At 39.9% G+C, this 13,439-nt stretch overlaps 1 protein-coding gene across 7 annotated transcripts in view; it reads left to right on the forward strand.

Moving 5' to 3' along the window:
• USP49 (ubiquitin specific peptidase 49) overlaps positions 1–13,439 on the forward strand; it is a 68,049-nt gene that overhangs the window by 21,963 nt on the left and 32,647 nt on the right. For all 7 annotated transcript variants that reach the window (XM_072137330.1, XM_072137329.1, XM_072137332.1 and 4 more), the window contains one exon: positions 5,892–7,242. In XM_072137330.1, coding sequence (XP_071993431.1) covers positions 5,917–7,242 — 1,326 coding nt within the window. In that variant the 5' untranslated portion in view covers positions 5,892–5,916. The remainder of the gene's footprint in view (positions 1–5,891; positions 7,243–13,439) is intronic.

A 13,439-nucleotide genomic window follows, 5' to 3' on the forward strand; every position in this document is an offset into this window, starting at 1 on the left:
CCGGGTGCCACTCCTTTCAGCTAAGAACAGGAAACTGAGGCTACAATTTGCACAAGCTCATCGAAATTGGACAGTAGAAGATTGGAAAAACGTTGCCTGGTCTGATGAGTCTCGATTTCTGCTGCGACATTCGGATGGTAGGGTCAGAATTTGGCGTCAACAACATGAAAGCATGGATCCATCCTGCCTTGTATCAACGGTTCAGGCTGGTGGTGTCATGGTGTGGGGAATATTTTCTTGGCACTCTTTGGGCCCCTTGGTACCAATTGAGCATCGTTGCAACGCCACAGCCTACCTGAGTATTGTTGCTGACCATGTCCATCCCTTTATGACCACAATGTACCCAACATCTGATGCCTACTTTCAGCAGGATAACGCGCCATGTTATAAAGCTGGAATCATCTCAGACTGGTTTCTTGAACATGACAATGAGTTCACTGTACTCAAATGGCCTCCACAGTCACCAGATCTCAATCCAATAGAGCATCTTTGGGATGTGGTGGAACGGGAGATTCGCATCATGGATGTGCAGCCGACAAATCTGCGGCAACTGTGTGATGTCAATATGGACCAAAATCTCTGAGGAATGCTTCCAGCACCTTGTTGAATCTATGAAGGCAAAAGGGGGTCCAACCCGTTACTAGCATGGTGTACCTAATAAAGTGGCCGGTGAGTGTATATATAATATGCATCATATTAAAATTGATGCTGCAATGGTTATGACCAGTTATATGTGAGTTGTGAGTATAAGACCGACAGGGAGAATTGAAACCCCCCCCCCCCCCAACTTGGGGAAATGGTTGGGGTAGAGACAGAGACTCAGATAACACGTGTTGCTTAGTGCTCCATCTCATTCCCCCCAAGCATTCAAATCATGTTTATTATATTGTGAAATCCTCGGACTGCCCCTCACAATCACATAAAAGTACACTTGATGCCATATGAGTTCTTCATATAAAGCGGATGATGAATCTAGAATGAACAACTAGTAAGTAAGGTAGAACTGTCTTGCCTTAAAGTCCAGATACCATTCTACAGCTTTTTGCATCACAACTGTAATTGACATTTTTATTCTGTAGTGGGTTAGTTCTAGCAATAAACTGTTTGGTCAAAATGCTCACTATAAATTCATTAAATGGTTTATTTTTCAAATTGGGGTCAATTATGGCAGGTTTCAATCTTTGTGGCAACTGAATGTTTGTTTTTTTTTTCAAACACTCAAAGGGTCCTGAATCCTATTCAAGCTTGTCCTTAAAACCAATTGCCAAACATGGGATAATGGTCAATAATTTCCATAGTGAAGAGCAACCCCATCATGAAATCTGAGGAAAATAGGAAACGCATTTTGAGTCTTTTTTTTACATTTTCATGAATGCTTTGTAAATGTTGTGTATTTAAGAAAAATAGACAAGGAAAATCCCGGCACTTCGAGGTAGGTGAAAATCAAATATTCTTCTTTTATTTAACAAGACATCATAAATCAAGTATAACACGCAAGGAAAACGCGTTTTTCGGATCCACCCAAGCCTTCATCATCTGGCGTCTTCCTGAACAGTGGTGTTTCTTAAGCAGATGAGCGTCCAATGAATGCACTGCTACCGGAACACATCATCATTCTGCTGCGTCATCAATCATGTGATCACATAACGTGATCTAACATTAACCATGTGACCGACCATGTGATCATGTCACGTGATCAGTTTAAATGAAAAACAAACACTAGCGGATGCTATCGTCTTGCAGGGAGATGGAATCGGACAAAACATAAGGTATGTACATAATAATGGAACATTCGTGTAAACATAATAACCATTTTGGACATTTTTATTGTTTTTCAGCATAGTTTAAATCCTGTTTTATATTCAAAAAACTATTTAAATACCAAATTTTCAAAATCGCTACATTCTAACATCTATTGTTAGGAGAATTAGTGACGTTGATCTCCTATCTGGAGACAAAATACATTTTTCACAGATGTTAGTATAAGGAAAAAAAGGGGTTAATATTAAGAATAGAAAAATAATGGGTTTTGTTCTATACCATGTCTTCTCTCCCATTATCAGGTGTACTCATGGGTTCTGTTTCTGTAAAAAGATAATGAAAGGGTCAGACTAGAGTTGGCCAACTTCATAGTCCCTATTTAAACCATGCGGTTCCAATGTTTTCAGTTCATGTAGCCAAAAGGCTGCTTTTTGTAGTAACAATTTGGTGACATCTCCTCCCCGTCTAGGTGGATCTACTTTGTCGATAACTTGAAATTTCAATTGTGGTAATGAATGGTTGTATTTTTTAAAATGTGCAGGTATTGGTAATAGGAGATTTTCTCTCCTAATGGTCGATTTATGTTGACCGATGCGGTCTCCTATACGCTGGCGGGTTTCCCCAACGTATAGGAGGCCACAAGGGCATTTGATGATGTATATTACATCTCTAGAATTACAAGTGAAAAAATCTTTTGTATTTTGTATGTATGTCCTGAATGGGGGTGAAAGAAGAGGTCACCTTTCTTAACATTATTACATTGTTGACAGCTTAAACAAGGGAAAGTGCCATGTTTCTTTGTTGCTAATAGTTTGTCGTGCTGTTTTTTTTTTATCACTACCCAAGTCAGCTCTGACAAGTTTATTCCGCAATGTGGGTAATTTCTTGTTACAGATTAGGGGAGGTTCTTGGAACTCTGGTATATGTGGGTATATTTCTTTTATCAGATGCCAGTGTTTCCTGATGATTCTATCTATTTTGTACATTAGGGGGTGAAAATGACTCACATAAGGTAGTCGGGGTTTAGATATCTCTCTAGTTCTAATATCACTTATTTGTTTTGATTCCTCCAATATTTTTGTAGGGTATCCCCTCCTGTATAAATCTATTTTTTTTTTCATCTCTTCTGTTCTAATTTGTTTTAACATGGGGTCTGAGACTATTCGATCAACTCGCTGAAATTGAGACTTTGGGATTGACCTCTTAACTGAAAGGGGATGAGCACTGTCGAAGTGTAAGAGGTCTGTTTCTTTTCTATAAATGTCGGAAAGTAACGTGCCGTCTTCCTGTTTAATGATTTTGGTGTCTAGAAAGCTTACTTCTTGTTGACTGTATGTCATGGTGAATTTTAATTCCTCCCATATTGAATTTAAGTCATTCAGGAAGCTCAAGAGGATGTCGAGTGGCCCCTCCCATATGCAGAAAATATCGTCTATGAAACGCCTCCAAACCTTTATATGTCTCTCAAATAAAGGGTTGCAATAGACAAATTGATTCTCAAAGAAGGCCATAAACGAATTTGCATATGGGGGGGCCACATTCGACCCCATGGCCGTACCACGTTTTTGTAAATAAAAGTCATCCTGGAACATAAAATTATTGTACAAAGTAAGTTTTAGGCTTTCCAATATAAATGTCTTTTGTTCAGTACTATATTCACTATTTTGGAGGATCCATTCAACAGCCTGTATCCCTTTATCATGCTCTATAGATGTATATAAACTTGTAACATCGATCGTGACCAACCAAGTCTCAGATGAGATATTATTAATGTCTCGTACAATTCTCAGGAAATCTCCTGTATCTAACAAAAAAGAAGGCATTTTCTTAGTTAAAGGAAACCTACCATTTAGAATGGCAGGGGTAAGCTGTAAGTACCGAGCACCAGCTCAGGGTGAGCTGGTGCCGGTACTTACTTTCGTTAGTGTTATTAACCGCTGTATCGCGGTTTTAACACTTTTTAAACTTTTTAAGCTTCGGTGTTGCGCGCGCACGGTCGCGCACAGCGCTGAAGTCCCTTCTGCTCTAAAGTTTAAAAAGTGTTAAAACCGCAATACCGCGGTTTATAACACTAACGAAAGTAAGTACCGACACCAGCTCACCCTTTGCTGGTGCTCGGTACTTACAGCTTACCCCTGCCATTCTAAATGATAGGTTTCCTTTAAAGGAGTCAGCAATTTCTCCAGTGTAATTGCTAATGGAGAGAGTAGTGATTCCATGGAGGACACAATAGGTCTCCCAGGTGGGTTATGTAGAGTTTTATGTATCTTCGGCCAGCGTATAGGAGACCGCATCGGTCAACATAAATCGACCATTAGGAGAGTAAATCTCCTATTACCAATACCTGCACATTTTAAAAAATACAACCATTCATTACCACAATTGAAATTTCAAGTTATCGACAAAGTAGATCCACCTAGACGGGGGGGAGATGTCACCAAATTGTTACTAAGAAAAGAAGCCTTTTGGATACATGAACTGAAAACATTGGAACCGCATGGTTTAAATAGGGACTATGAAGTTGGCCAACTCTAGTCTGACCCTTTCATTATCTTTTTACAGAAACAGAACCCATGAGTACACCTGATAATGGGAGAGAAGACATGGTATAGAACAAAACCCATTATTTTTCTATTCTTAATATTAACCCCTTTTTTTCCTTATACTAACATCTGTGAAAAATGTATTTTGTCTCCAGATAGGAGATCAACGTCACTAATTCTCCTAACAATAGATGTTACAATGTAGCGATTTTGAGAATTTGGTATTTAAATAGTTTTTTGAATATAAAACATGATTTAAACTATGCTGAAAAACAATAATGTCCAAAATGGTTATTATGTTTACATGAATGTTCCATTATTATGTACATACCTTATGTTTTGTCCGATTGCATCTCCCTGCAAGACGATAGCATCCGCTAGTGTTTGTTTTTCATTTAAACTGATCACGTGACATGATCACATGGTCGGTCACATGGTTAATGTTAGATCACGTTATGTGATCACATGATTGATGACGCAGCAGAATGATGATGTGTTCCGGTAGCAGTGCATTCATTGGACGCTCATCTGCTTAAGAAACACCACTGTTCAGGAAGACGCCAGATGATGAAGGCTTGGGTGGATCCGAAAAACGCGTTTTCCTTGCGTGTTATACTTGATTTATGATGTCTTGTTAAATAAAAGAAGAATATTTGATTTTCACCTACCTCGAAGTGCCGGGATTTTCCTTGTCTATTTATAAGCACCATTTGTCCACGAGCACGAGGCGCAGTTGACTGAGTGCCGAACCACTACAACTAAACATACTTTAAGAAAAATATTTAACTTTTTTTACCTTATTTGTAGTAAATCCTGCAAATGTTAAAAATACAAAACATTTCTTTTGCAAATGTTCTAAATTGCAAAAAAAAAGTATTAAAAATCATTAAAAGTTGAGCATATTGAACTATAAAATATTACGAATGTACATTTTGTGCAAATTTATAAACATATGAAATCTGCGCTCCAATTGGTTATCGTGGGCAACTATAACAGTAATGCTCCCAGACACTTCTGATCACTCTCCGCCAAAATTGTACTTTTGCTTTTTTTAGTTATCCATTTTCTGTTACCTCCAAAATAATGTCAGAATATGTTGGATGTATAAAACCTTTAGAGTTATTCTCCGTTAGCCGTATAGGCCAAATTTTAAAAATCGGTTTGTCATTAAGGGACTAAAAGGAGGCTGCTGGTAGTTTTGAGCTTACAAAGTTGCAGACAGTGTTTGGGGGCAGTCCAGTTAGAGTCCTGGAATTTAAAATAAATTTAGTCTATTAATTCCATCTATTGCTAACACACACTTACACAAACACACAAGATTATATACATACACAAGATTACACAAATCCCCTGGGCTGCTACCAAAGATTATCTGCAGCTCTTTGGTATGCAAAAATACAAATCCTTGCCCATAACACAACTTTATTCTGATCAGGTGCTGCAAAAATTGTACCAACGGTTTCCTTTGTTTGAATAAATTTTAAGCAGTCAAGCTTTTTGGATTGAATGCATGATTTATGTTGCATTATTTAAAGGTTTTTTTTTTTTATTTTAAATGTTTTAATATGTATTCATATTATTTTCTAGAGTGGACAGTTGGATCTTGTGAGACATGGATCGATGTAAACATGTTGGACGCCTACGCTTGGCACAAGACCACTCCATACTAAATCCACAAAAATGGCGCTGTGTGGACTGTGATACAAGAGAATCTGTGTGGGCATGTCTTAAGTGTTCCCACGTGGCTTGTGGGCGTTATATCGAAGAGCATGCCCTGCGCCACTTTCAGGAAAGCAGACACCCCTTGGTTATGGAGGTGCATGAGCTTTACGTCTTCTGCTACTTGTGCCAGGACTATGTTTTAAATGATAACCCAGAGGGTGACCTAAAGCTACTGAGAAGTTCACTTTCTGCGGTGCGAAGTCAAAAGCAGGAAGCATCAAGTCGAAGAAGCTTAAGGTCTCAAACCACAGCTAGTGATGGGTATAGATGTCATAGGTCATCGCAGGGGCAGTCAATGATGCTTACAGCATTGCGTTATAGACGACAAACTTTGCTAGCTAAAGCACTAAGACTTTGGTTTGAAAAATCTTCTAGGGGACAACTAAAATTGGAAGAAAGGAAACGGCATGAGGAACTTGAGAAGAAAAGGGAAGAAGCTAGGTTACGGAGACAGGAAGTTAAACGGCGTCTTTTAGAAGAACTTGCAAACACTCCCCCCAGGAAAAGTGCCCGTCTACTGTCACATTCATACAGGGATAGCCTTATTCCTCGTAAATTCAGGGACATGACAACCAGCAGTACTGCTTCAAGGAAGGAAGCTCAAAGGCGCTTTAATCAGCTGTACTCCTTTAAACCTACTGTGACCCCTGGAGTGACGGGGCTTCGAAACCTTGGAAACACCTGCTATATGAACTCTATTCTGCAAGTGCTCAGCCACCTGCAGAAGTTCAGGGAATGCTTCCTTACCCTGGACCCCTGTGAAAAAGACGAACTGTTGGCAAATAAAGGCAGCAATGGCAAGCACCGTACGGGTAACCTGGATTCTGGGTACCCATCAAGGGGCCTGGGGTTAAATGGTGGAGGGTCATCAATTAAAAAAAGCCTGGAGCTCATTCAAGCCAAGGAACCCAGCACCAAACAGCTGTCCCTCTGCCATGAACTGCACACCCTCTTTCGTGTAATGTGGTCAGGGAAGTGGGCGCTGGTTTCGCCCTTTGCCATGTTGCATTCTGTGTGGAATTTGATCCCAGCTTTCAGAGGTTATAACCAGCAAGATGCACAGGAGTTCCTTTGTGAGCTGCTTGATAAGGTGCAACAGGAACTGGAGTCTGAGGGCAGCAAGCACAGGATACTTATCTCTATCTCACAAAGAAAGCTTACAAAGCAGGTGCTGAAGGTGGTAAACACCATATTCCATGGACAACTGCTCAGTCAGGTGAGAAAGGACTGTTGTGTCATATAGCAAATATATCAGGTCTTAAATGCCGCATGGTGTCAACCCAGCTCTACTCACACATGAGCCAAATAAAATCTGATTAATAAAAAAGCTACGGTTTTCCAGGATGGCAAAAGGAAAACTATGCCTCCAGTGCGATTTTAAAGAATTTGGCTCCAACACCCAACTTCCGGAAAGCTTAGCGACCTGACTGGGGATAATAGCCATACCAGTAGATCTCTTCCAGAAGGAAAATGCACCAAACTGCCGACAGTGCCATTTGAGTAATTGCTCATCGTCATTGTAGCATAGGGTAGGTGAGAGGCCAAATGAGGGGGTCGGGAAGGAATTGGTTTCCTTAGCCATGCATACTTCACTGAGCATACTGGGAAAATGAATTGTTTTACTGGATGGCAAAAGGAAAACGATGCCTTAGTACGACCTTAAAGGGCATCATATATCATAGTTATCATATATACTCCATAAACGAGCCAAGGTCTAAACCTAGTCCTCAGCCTTATTAACATATACAGACTGTCCTCTACTTAAGGACACCAGACTTGCAGACAACCACTAGACGGACCCCTCTGCCACTGTGACCTCTAGTGAAGCTCTCTGGATGCTTTACTTTTAGTCCCTGGCTGCAATGATCAGCTGTAAGGTGTATGTAATGAAGTTTTATTGATAATCCTTGGTCCCATTGCAGCTAAAGTTTAGAAAATCCAAGTGTCACTGGGGAAAAAAAAAATTGTCTGGAGCTACAATAATAAAATATACAGTTTTGACTTGCATACTTGGCCTGGGACCGCCTATAATCATTTTGTATGACTTTCACGCTGTCTTTTTTAGGAAAGGGGGTTGTCCAGTGAAAATCTTTGCAAATGGCTTACTGCCGCATAAACCCTCTTCTTACAAGAATTTTTCAGCTTTTACTTTGTTGATGCGAAGCTTTTATTTAACAGCAGTAAATGCTTCCTCTCCTTTCTGAAACCAGTAGCTTCTGAACCCATGGACCCTTGGTAAAAGAGGCAGGAACATTAATGTGGTGAGCTTCAAGCTCTTCTATTAACCCTTTCCCACAAATGGATGTAATAGTACTGCTGACTTGTAACTAATTTCCTTCAAAACAGAGCACTGTTATACCCTGGTTATGGCATCAACTCACATGTAGAGCTGGTGCCATAACCGTTGTGTCAGCATGCAGTAGCTTGAGCAATTGATGAAATAAAGTCCACCAACCACCCCCTTCCATAGAAGTGCCTATTAAAGTATAATAAACACAGCTGTACAATAATTATGAAGCATTATTGGATCCGTATGGTGAACGCCATAATTTATCATTTTTTTTTAAATCCATTTTATATTAAATTTCTAAACAAAATATGTTCTAAAGTTTTTTTGTAGCATACAAGAATTGATGATTTTCAAAACGCCCTAAAGGTACCTAAAAAATTCATGTCAACCTGCAAAAAATATGTCCACATATGTCCAGATGTGATAATGTAAATCTGTTCTGGAATTTTGCTCATTCCCTTCAATTCTCTGCCATGGCATACTCGGGTTTAACAGTTTGCGTAACAAACTTTGCAGAGCTTTTTGCCAGTAAATCCATTGTGAACATGTAATTTTTTTTGGTGTAAATTACCATATATACTAGAGTACAAGCCCGAGACCCCTAATTTTAACACCAAAAACTGGAAAAACCTATTGACACGAGTATAAGCCGAGGGTGGGAAGTGCATTGGTCACAGCTCCCCCCCAGTATATAGCCTTCCAGACCCCTGTAGGATATATAGCCTGCCAGCCCCTGCCCCTAATAAAATGCCTGCAGGTCCTCTACTATCCATCACAGCCCTGGCATCTGTTCTGTGTCAGTGTGCTGTCTGTCGCAGGCACCATGAAGTTAGCCGCATCCTGACTGCTGACAACATAGTGCGTGCCAATGCTGGTGCACACATTAGAATGTCATCGACGGACCGACAGGGAGCAGATGCCAGGGCCGTAATGGATAGAAGAGGACCTTCTTGGGGGGCATTGAAGGGCGTAGTTTCAATAAAGCGGTATTTTTATTTTCTATTATTTAGGCCTCTGTCACTTGAAAGCTGAGTTGGTCCCTCAAATTTTGAGTCCTGGTGATTTTCATAAAAATGTGAAAAATTGCTCCTGATGTTCTAAGCCTTTACATTCTGTAAAAAATGAGGTGTTGCTTTAAAAATCATAAAGCAGACATTTGTGACATTTGCGGCAAGTTATTTGGTGTGATATGACGATCTCCCTGGAGAGCAGGAAATTTGGAAAATTGATAATTTTTCATAACTAAACACAAAATATATGGCCTAAATTTTTTATGTGAAATTGTGCCATGAGAAAAACAATCTGAAAATCGTCTCGGTATTTATTTTAAAGTTTTATAACCACTTCTAGTGACACATGTCTGGTTCTAAAAATAGGGCCTGTTAGGAGAGTGAAAACCTGGCTTCATCAGCAAGGGGTTAAAGCAGCGCAGGAGAAGGACAAAGGGGTTACAATGACAGTAGATCTACCCTACCATATGGAGAGCAAATAATGTCAAAGATGCAGAGTAACAAATCAAGTATTCCAAGTTACTTGTCCAAACCCATGCTCTGAACTTATATATTGGAACTGTAGCACAAGAGTCAGATTTCCTTTTTCTATCCTGGAAAACATATTTGTATATTCCTTTACCAGAATGCTTAGCTTTAGTGCTCCACATTCCTATAAAAGAAAAAAACCCACAAGAATGAATATTATTGTAAACCTAGATATTGCATAAGGGCAGTTTAAAACAATCAGTTGTAGAAGACCTGCATGAATTTTAAACTTGCCTTAAAGTGTAACAGTTATTCTGAGTTATTCTGTCCCTGGGAATCATTCCTCAAAGTATTTTGCCTCTCGGTCCTCATTTAGTACCTCTTTTGGCCCATAGCAACCATGGTTTCCAGCTCTCAAAAAACCTACAATCAGCAAGATGGAGGGGCGGGACCTGCCACATCACAAGCACCTGCTGCTGACCAATGACACTATATCTATCTATGCTGCTCATATCTATCTATTATCTACTCATATCTACCATCTATTTAATAACTTTCTATCTCCTAGCCATCTATGTATATCCTAAGTAAACTCCACAGCTCATGAGGGCACAGCTTGCAGACTTGGAGAGTCTCTCCTGCCATTTCCTTGTGTAAGGGAAGGGGGGACTGCAGCTTGTGTCTCTGTGTATTTTTTTTCTTTATACACAAGTGTAGGGAAAGCTGAGGGAGAGTTGTGCAGGTGCTTGGTTACTACATTATTTAGGACTTCTCCCTGCACATAAGTGCTGGAGCAGAGAGAGAAATGGGGGCGTGTCTAATGCTCCGTAGTCTCTGCTCCTTTCTGAAGATGGAATGTCCCTAGCAACAGCTATCTAAGAGATTACTGACATCTAGGGGAAGTCTTCAGAATACAAGAGAAAGGAGCAGGATTCTGTTAACTAATACAATTGCAAAAGGGCTTAAAATTACCTGCCCTACAACATATCAAAAGTTTTTTGAAATGACAGTTACACTTTAAACCTGGTCATATTGTCATACAACCAACGGGATAAGCCACACTGGCAAGGTGTGGCAGCTAGGTCAACTATCCTAAAGACTGTGCTATCAAGCTAGCAACTTACACGTTTCTCCATTTATTTTATAATGCATGCTTCATCAGAGGTGCACTATGTATAGACCCTGTTGCAGGCTGATTAACCTCTTAAGCACATGGCCCTTTTCCGTATTTGCATTTCCACTTTTCATTCTATAACTTTTTCCAGTGGTGTATTTGTTTTCTGCCTAACACATTGTAGTTCCTAGTGATATTCAATATTCATGCTCTCAGAAGCTGGGAATAATGGAAATGTGGTGAAATTGTTTGAGAAAAAAAAAAAAAAACATGCTTGAGCCCTGTAACAAACTTATCTTGGGCCCGGTTCGATCACAGGGATACCAAATTTCATATAGGTTTTAGTAAATTTAAAAGTTAAAATCTCATGTTCAAAGAGAAACAATTTGCCATACTCCGAAGCCAATAATTTTTTTTCATAGTTCAATGTACAGGCCTATATGGTGTCATTTTGTGCCGGAGGAGATAATGTTTTCAATGCTACCATTTTGCGGACAGTACTAACTTTTTATCACATATATATATAATATAATATTTTGAACAGGTATTTTGTGACACAGCAAACATGTTTATGATTTTATTTTTTATATTGTATATAATACATAGGATTTTTTAACAGTATTTAAACCCTATGGGGTCTACTCACTCCTAATGTTTACTGCGATACCCAAGATGGTGGCGCCCAATGCTTTCGCCACTGAAATGGTTAACACCCACGAGGGCCCATGATCCCTCTTCATAATACCAATGCTCACCGTTGGGGAACATTCAATTGCGGCATGTGGATAAAGAGAGTTACATCATAACCACACACCCATTCCCCCTTCTTTACAGCCTGCAGTCTGTATACATATAATGCACCACAGATAAAGCATCTATTATAAACTTGAAGCAGAAACCTTCAAAGTACTAGCTTGAAAATACAGCCTGTAGTGGGATAGGTGTTTAAGTTGCCCACCTTGCCACAGTCTGTACTCCAGCCTATGGAAACTGTCCTGTTTTTTTTTTAGGGCAGGAGTCCCACTAGTGGAGACGAGATGGATTACCTACCGTATAAGCCGAGGCACCTAATTTTATCATAAAAAAACTGGAAAAATTGTATTGACTCAAGTATAAGCCTAGGATGGGGAATGCAGCCACTAGTCTCTAAAAAAAAATGGCCAGCAGAGTGCCCCCCCCCCCCCCCCATAAATTGGCCATCCTTCCCCCGCTTTCCTCTTCTCCACGCAGCATGTCTTCGGGTTCCTGTCTGGGCTGGCGGATCGCATAGACCTGCACCTGCCCGGACAGGAACCCGAAGACATGCTGCGTGGAGAAAAGGACACCATGAGGTGAGTGCTGACTTATTTTTTTTTTAATATACCTGAGTATAAGCCGAGTGGGGCATTTTCAGCACAAAAATTGTGCTGAAAATCTCAGCTTATACTTGAGTATATACGGTAAATCTTCACAGTCTGCTAGTGGACATAAGCAATTTTAATCTGAATACTTATTAAAAGTATTTCAGGCCTCTTCAGGGCTATATGTGTGGTCCAGGAAACCTCATACTGTACACGTGACAACTGCTTTTGTTGGGCCCAGAGTAACTTTCCTCAACTTGTTGGACCATTGTGCTCTGTATACCAGTTCAACCTTGGCTCTTCTGATTTGATGTTGGGATTTTTTTTACAGTGAGCTGGGCTCACTCACAAGCCAGTCACATGGACCATTTTAACCGGTTCGCGACCGCCCGCCGTGTATTCACGGCGGGCGGCCGCGGTCCTTAAAGTCCGGCGCATAGCCGATTCACGGCGGCACTTTAATCACTGCACAGGCGCAGTGTATAACTTTTTTTTTCTAGTGCCAAGGCTGTTACCAGCAGCCTTGGTCACTAGGCAAAGTTTGGGGGACCAATCCTGTCCTCCCTGCACACATGATCGCTGTGAGAACAAATCACAGCTGTCACATCAAAGTTTATTATTGTTATCTGACACTGAATCTTCTGCTTCTTTTCTTCTCCTCACACTTTGTTTCTTTGTGAGGAGAAGAGAAGAAGAAAGATTCATTGTCAGAGCGATTCATTGTATTCTACAGTTTCAAGCAGCACATTACTTCCCTGTACTGATTAACCCTTTATATACCGGTTATTTAACCCTTTCTTTACACAGTTCTCTACCAAGAAAAAAAAAGTTTTTTCCCCATATACCTGTGTAATAGATTACTTATAGGCAGGTAGGACCTACGGGCGCATTGGTGCGGTAATTTTTACCGTTGCCTATTACTGTGGGTGATTAACCCTTCATTTTTTTACAATTTATTTTTTTTGTTGGTACGCTTAGTGCTTTCACTTACAAAGCGTACGTAAAGTTTGCTAGTTTCGTTACTGCTACCATTTGTAAGGTTATATAAAAAAAACTATAAAAAGTATTAAAAATTTTTTAAAAAACTAGAAAAATACAAAAAATATATATAAAACAAAAAAGCATAAAAAAAATTAGTGTTAGTGTTATTTAGTTAGCGTTATTTAGTTAGTGTTATTATGGCGAGAAAGC

Source organism: Engystomops pustulosus, chromosome 2 (genome assembly GCF_040894005.1).
Source record: "Engystomops pustulosus chromosome 2, aEngPut4.maternal, whole genome shotgun sequence".
Taxonomy (NCBI): Eukaryota; Metazoa; Chordata; class Amphibia; order Anura; family Leptodactylidae; genus Engystomops; species Engystomops pustulosus.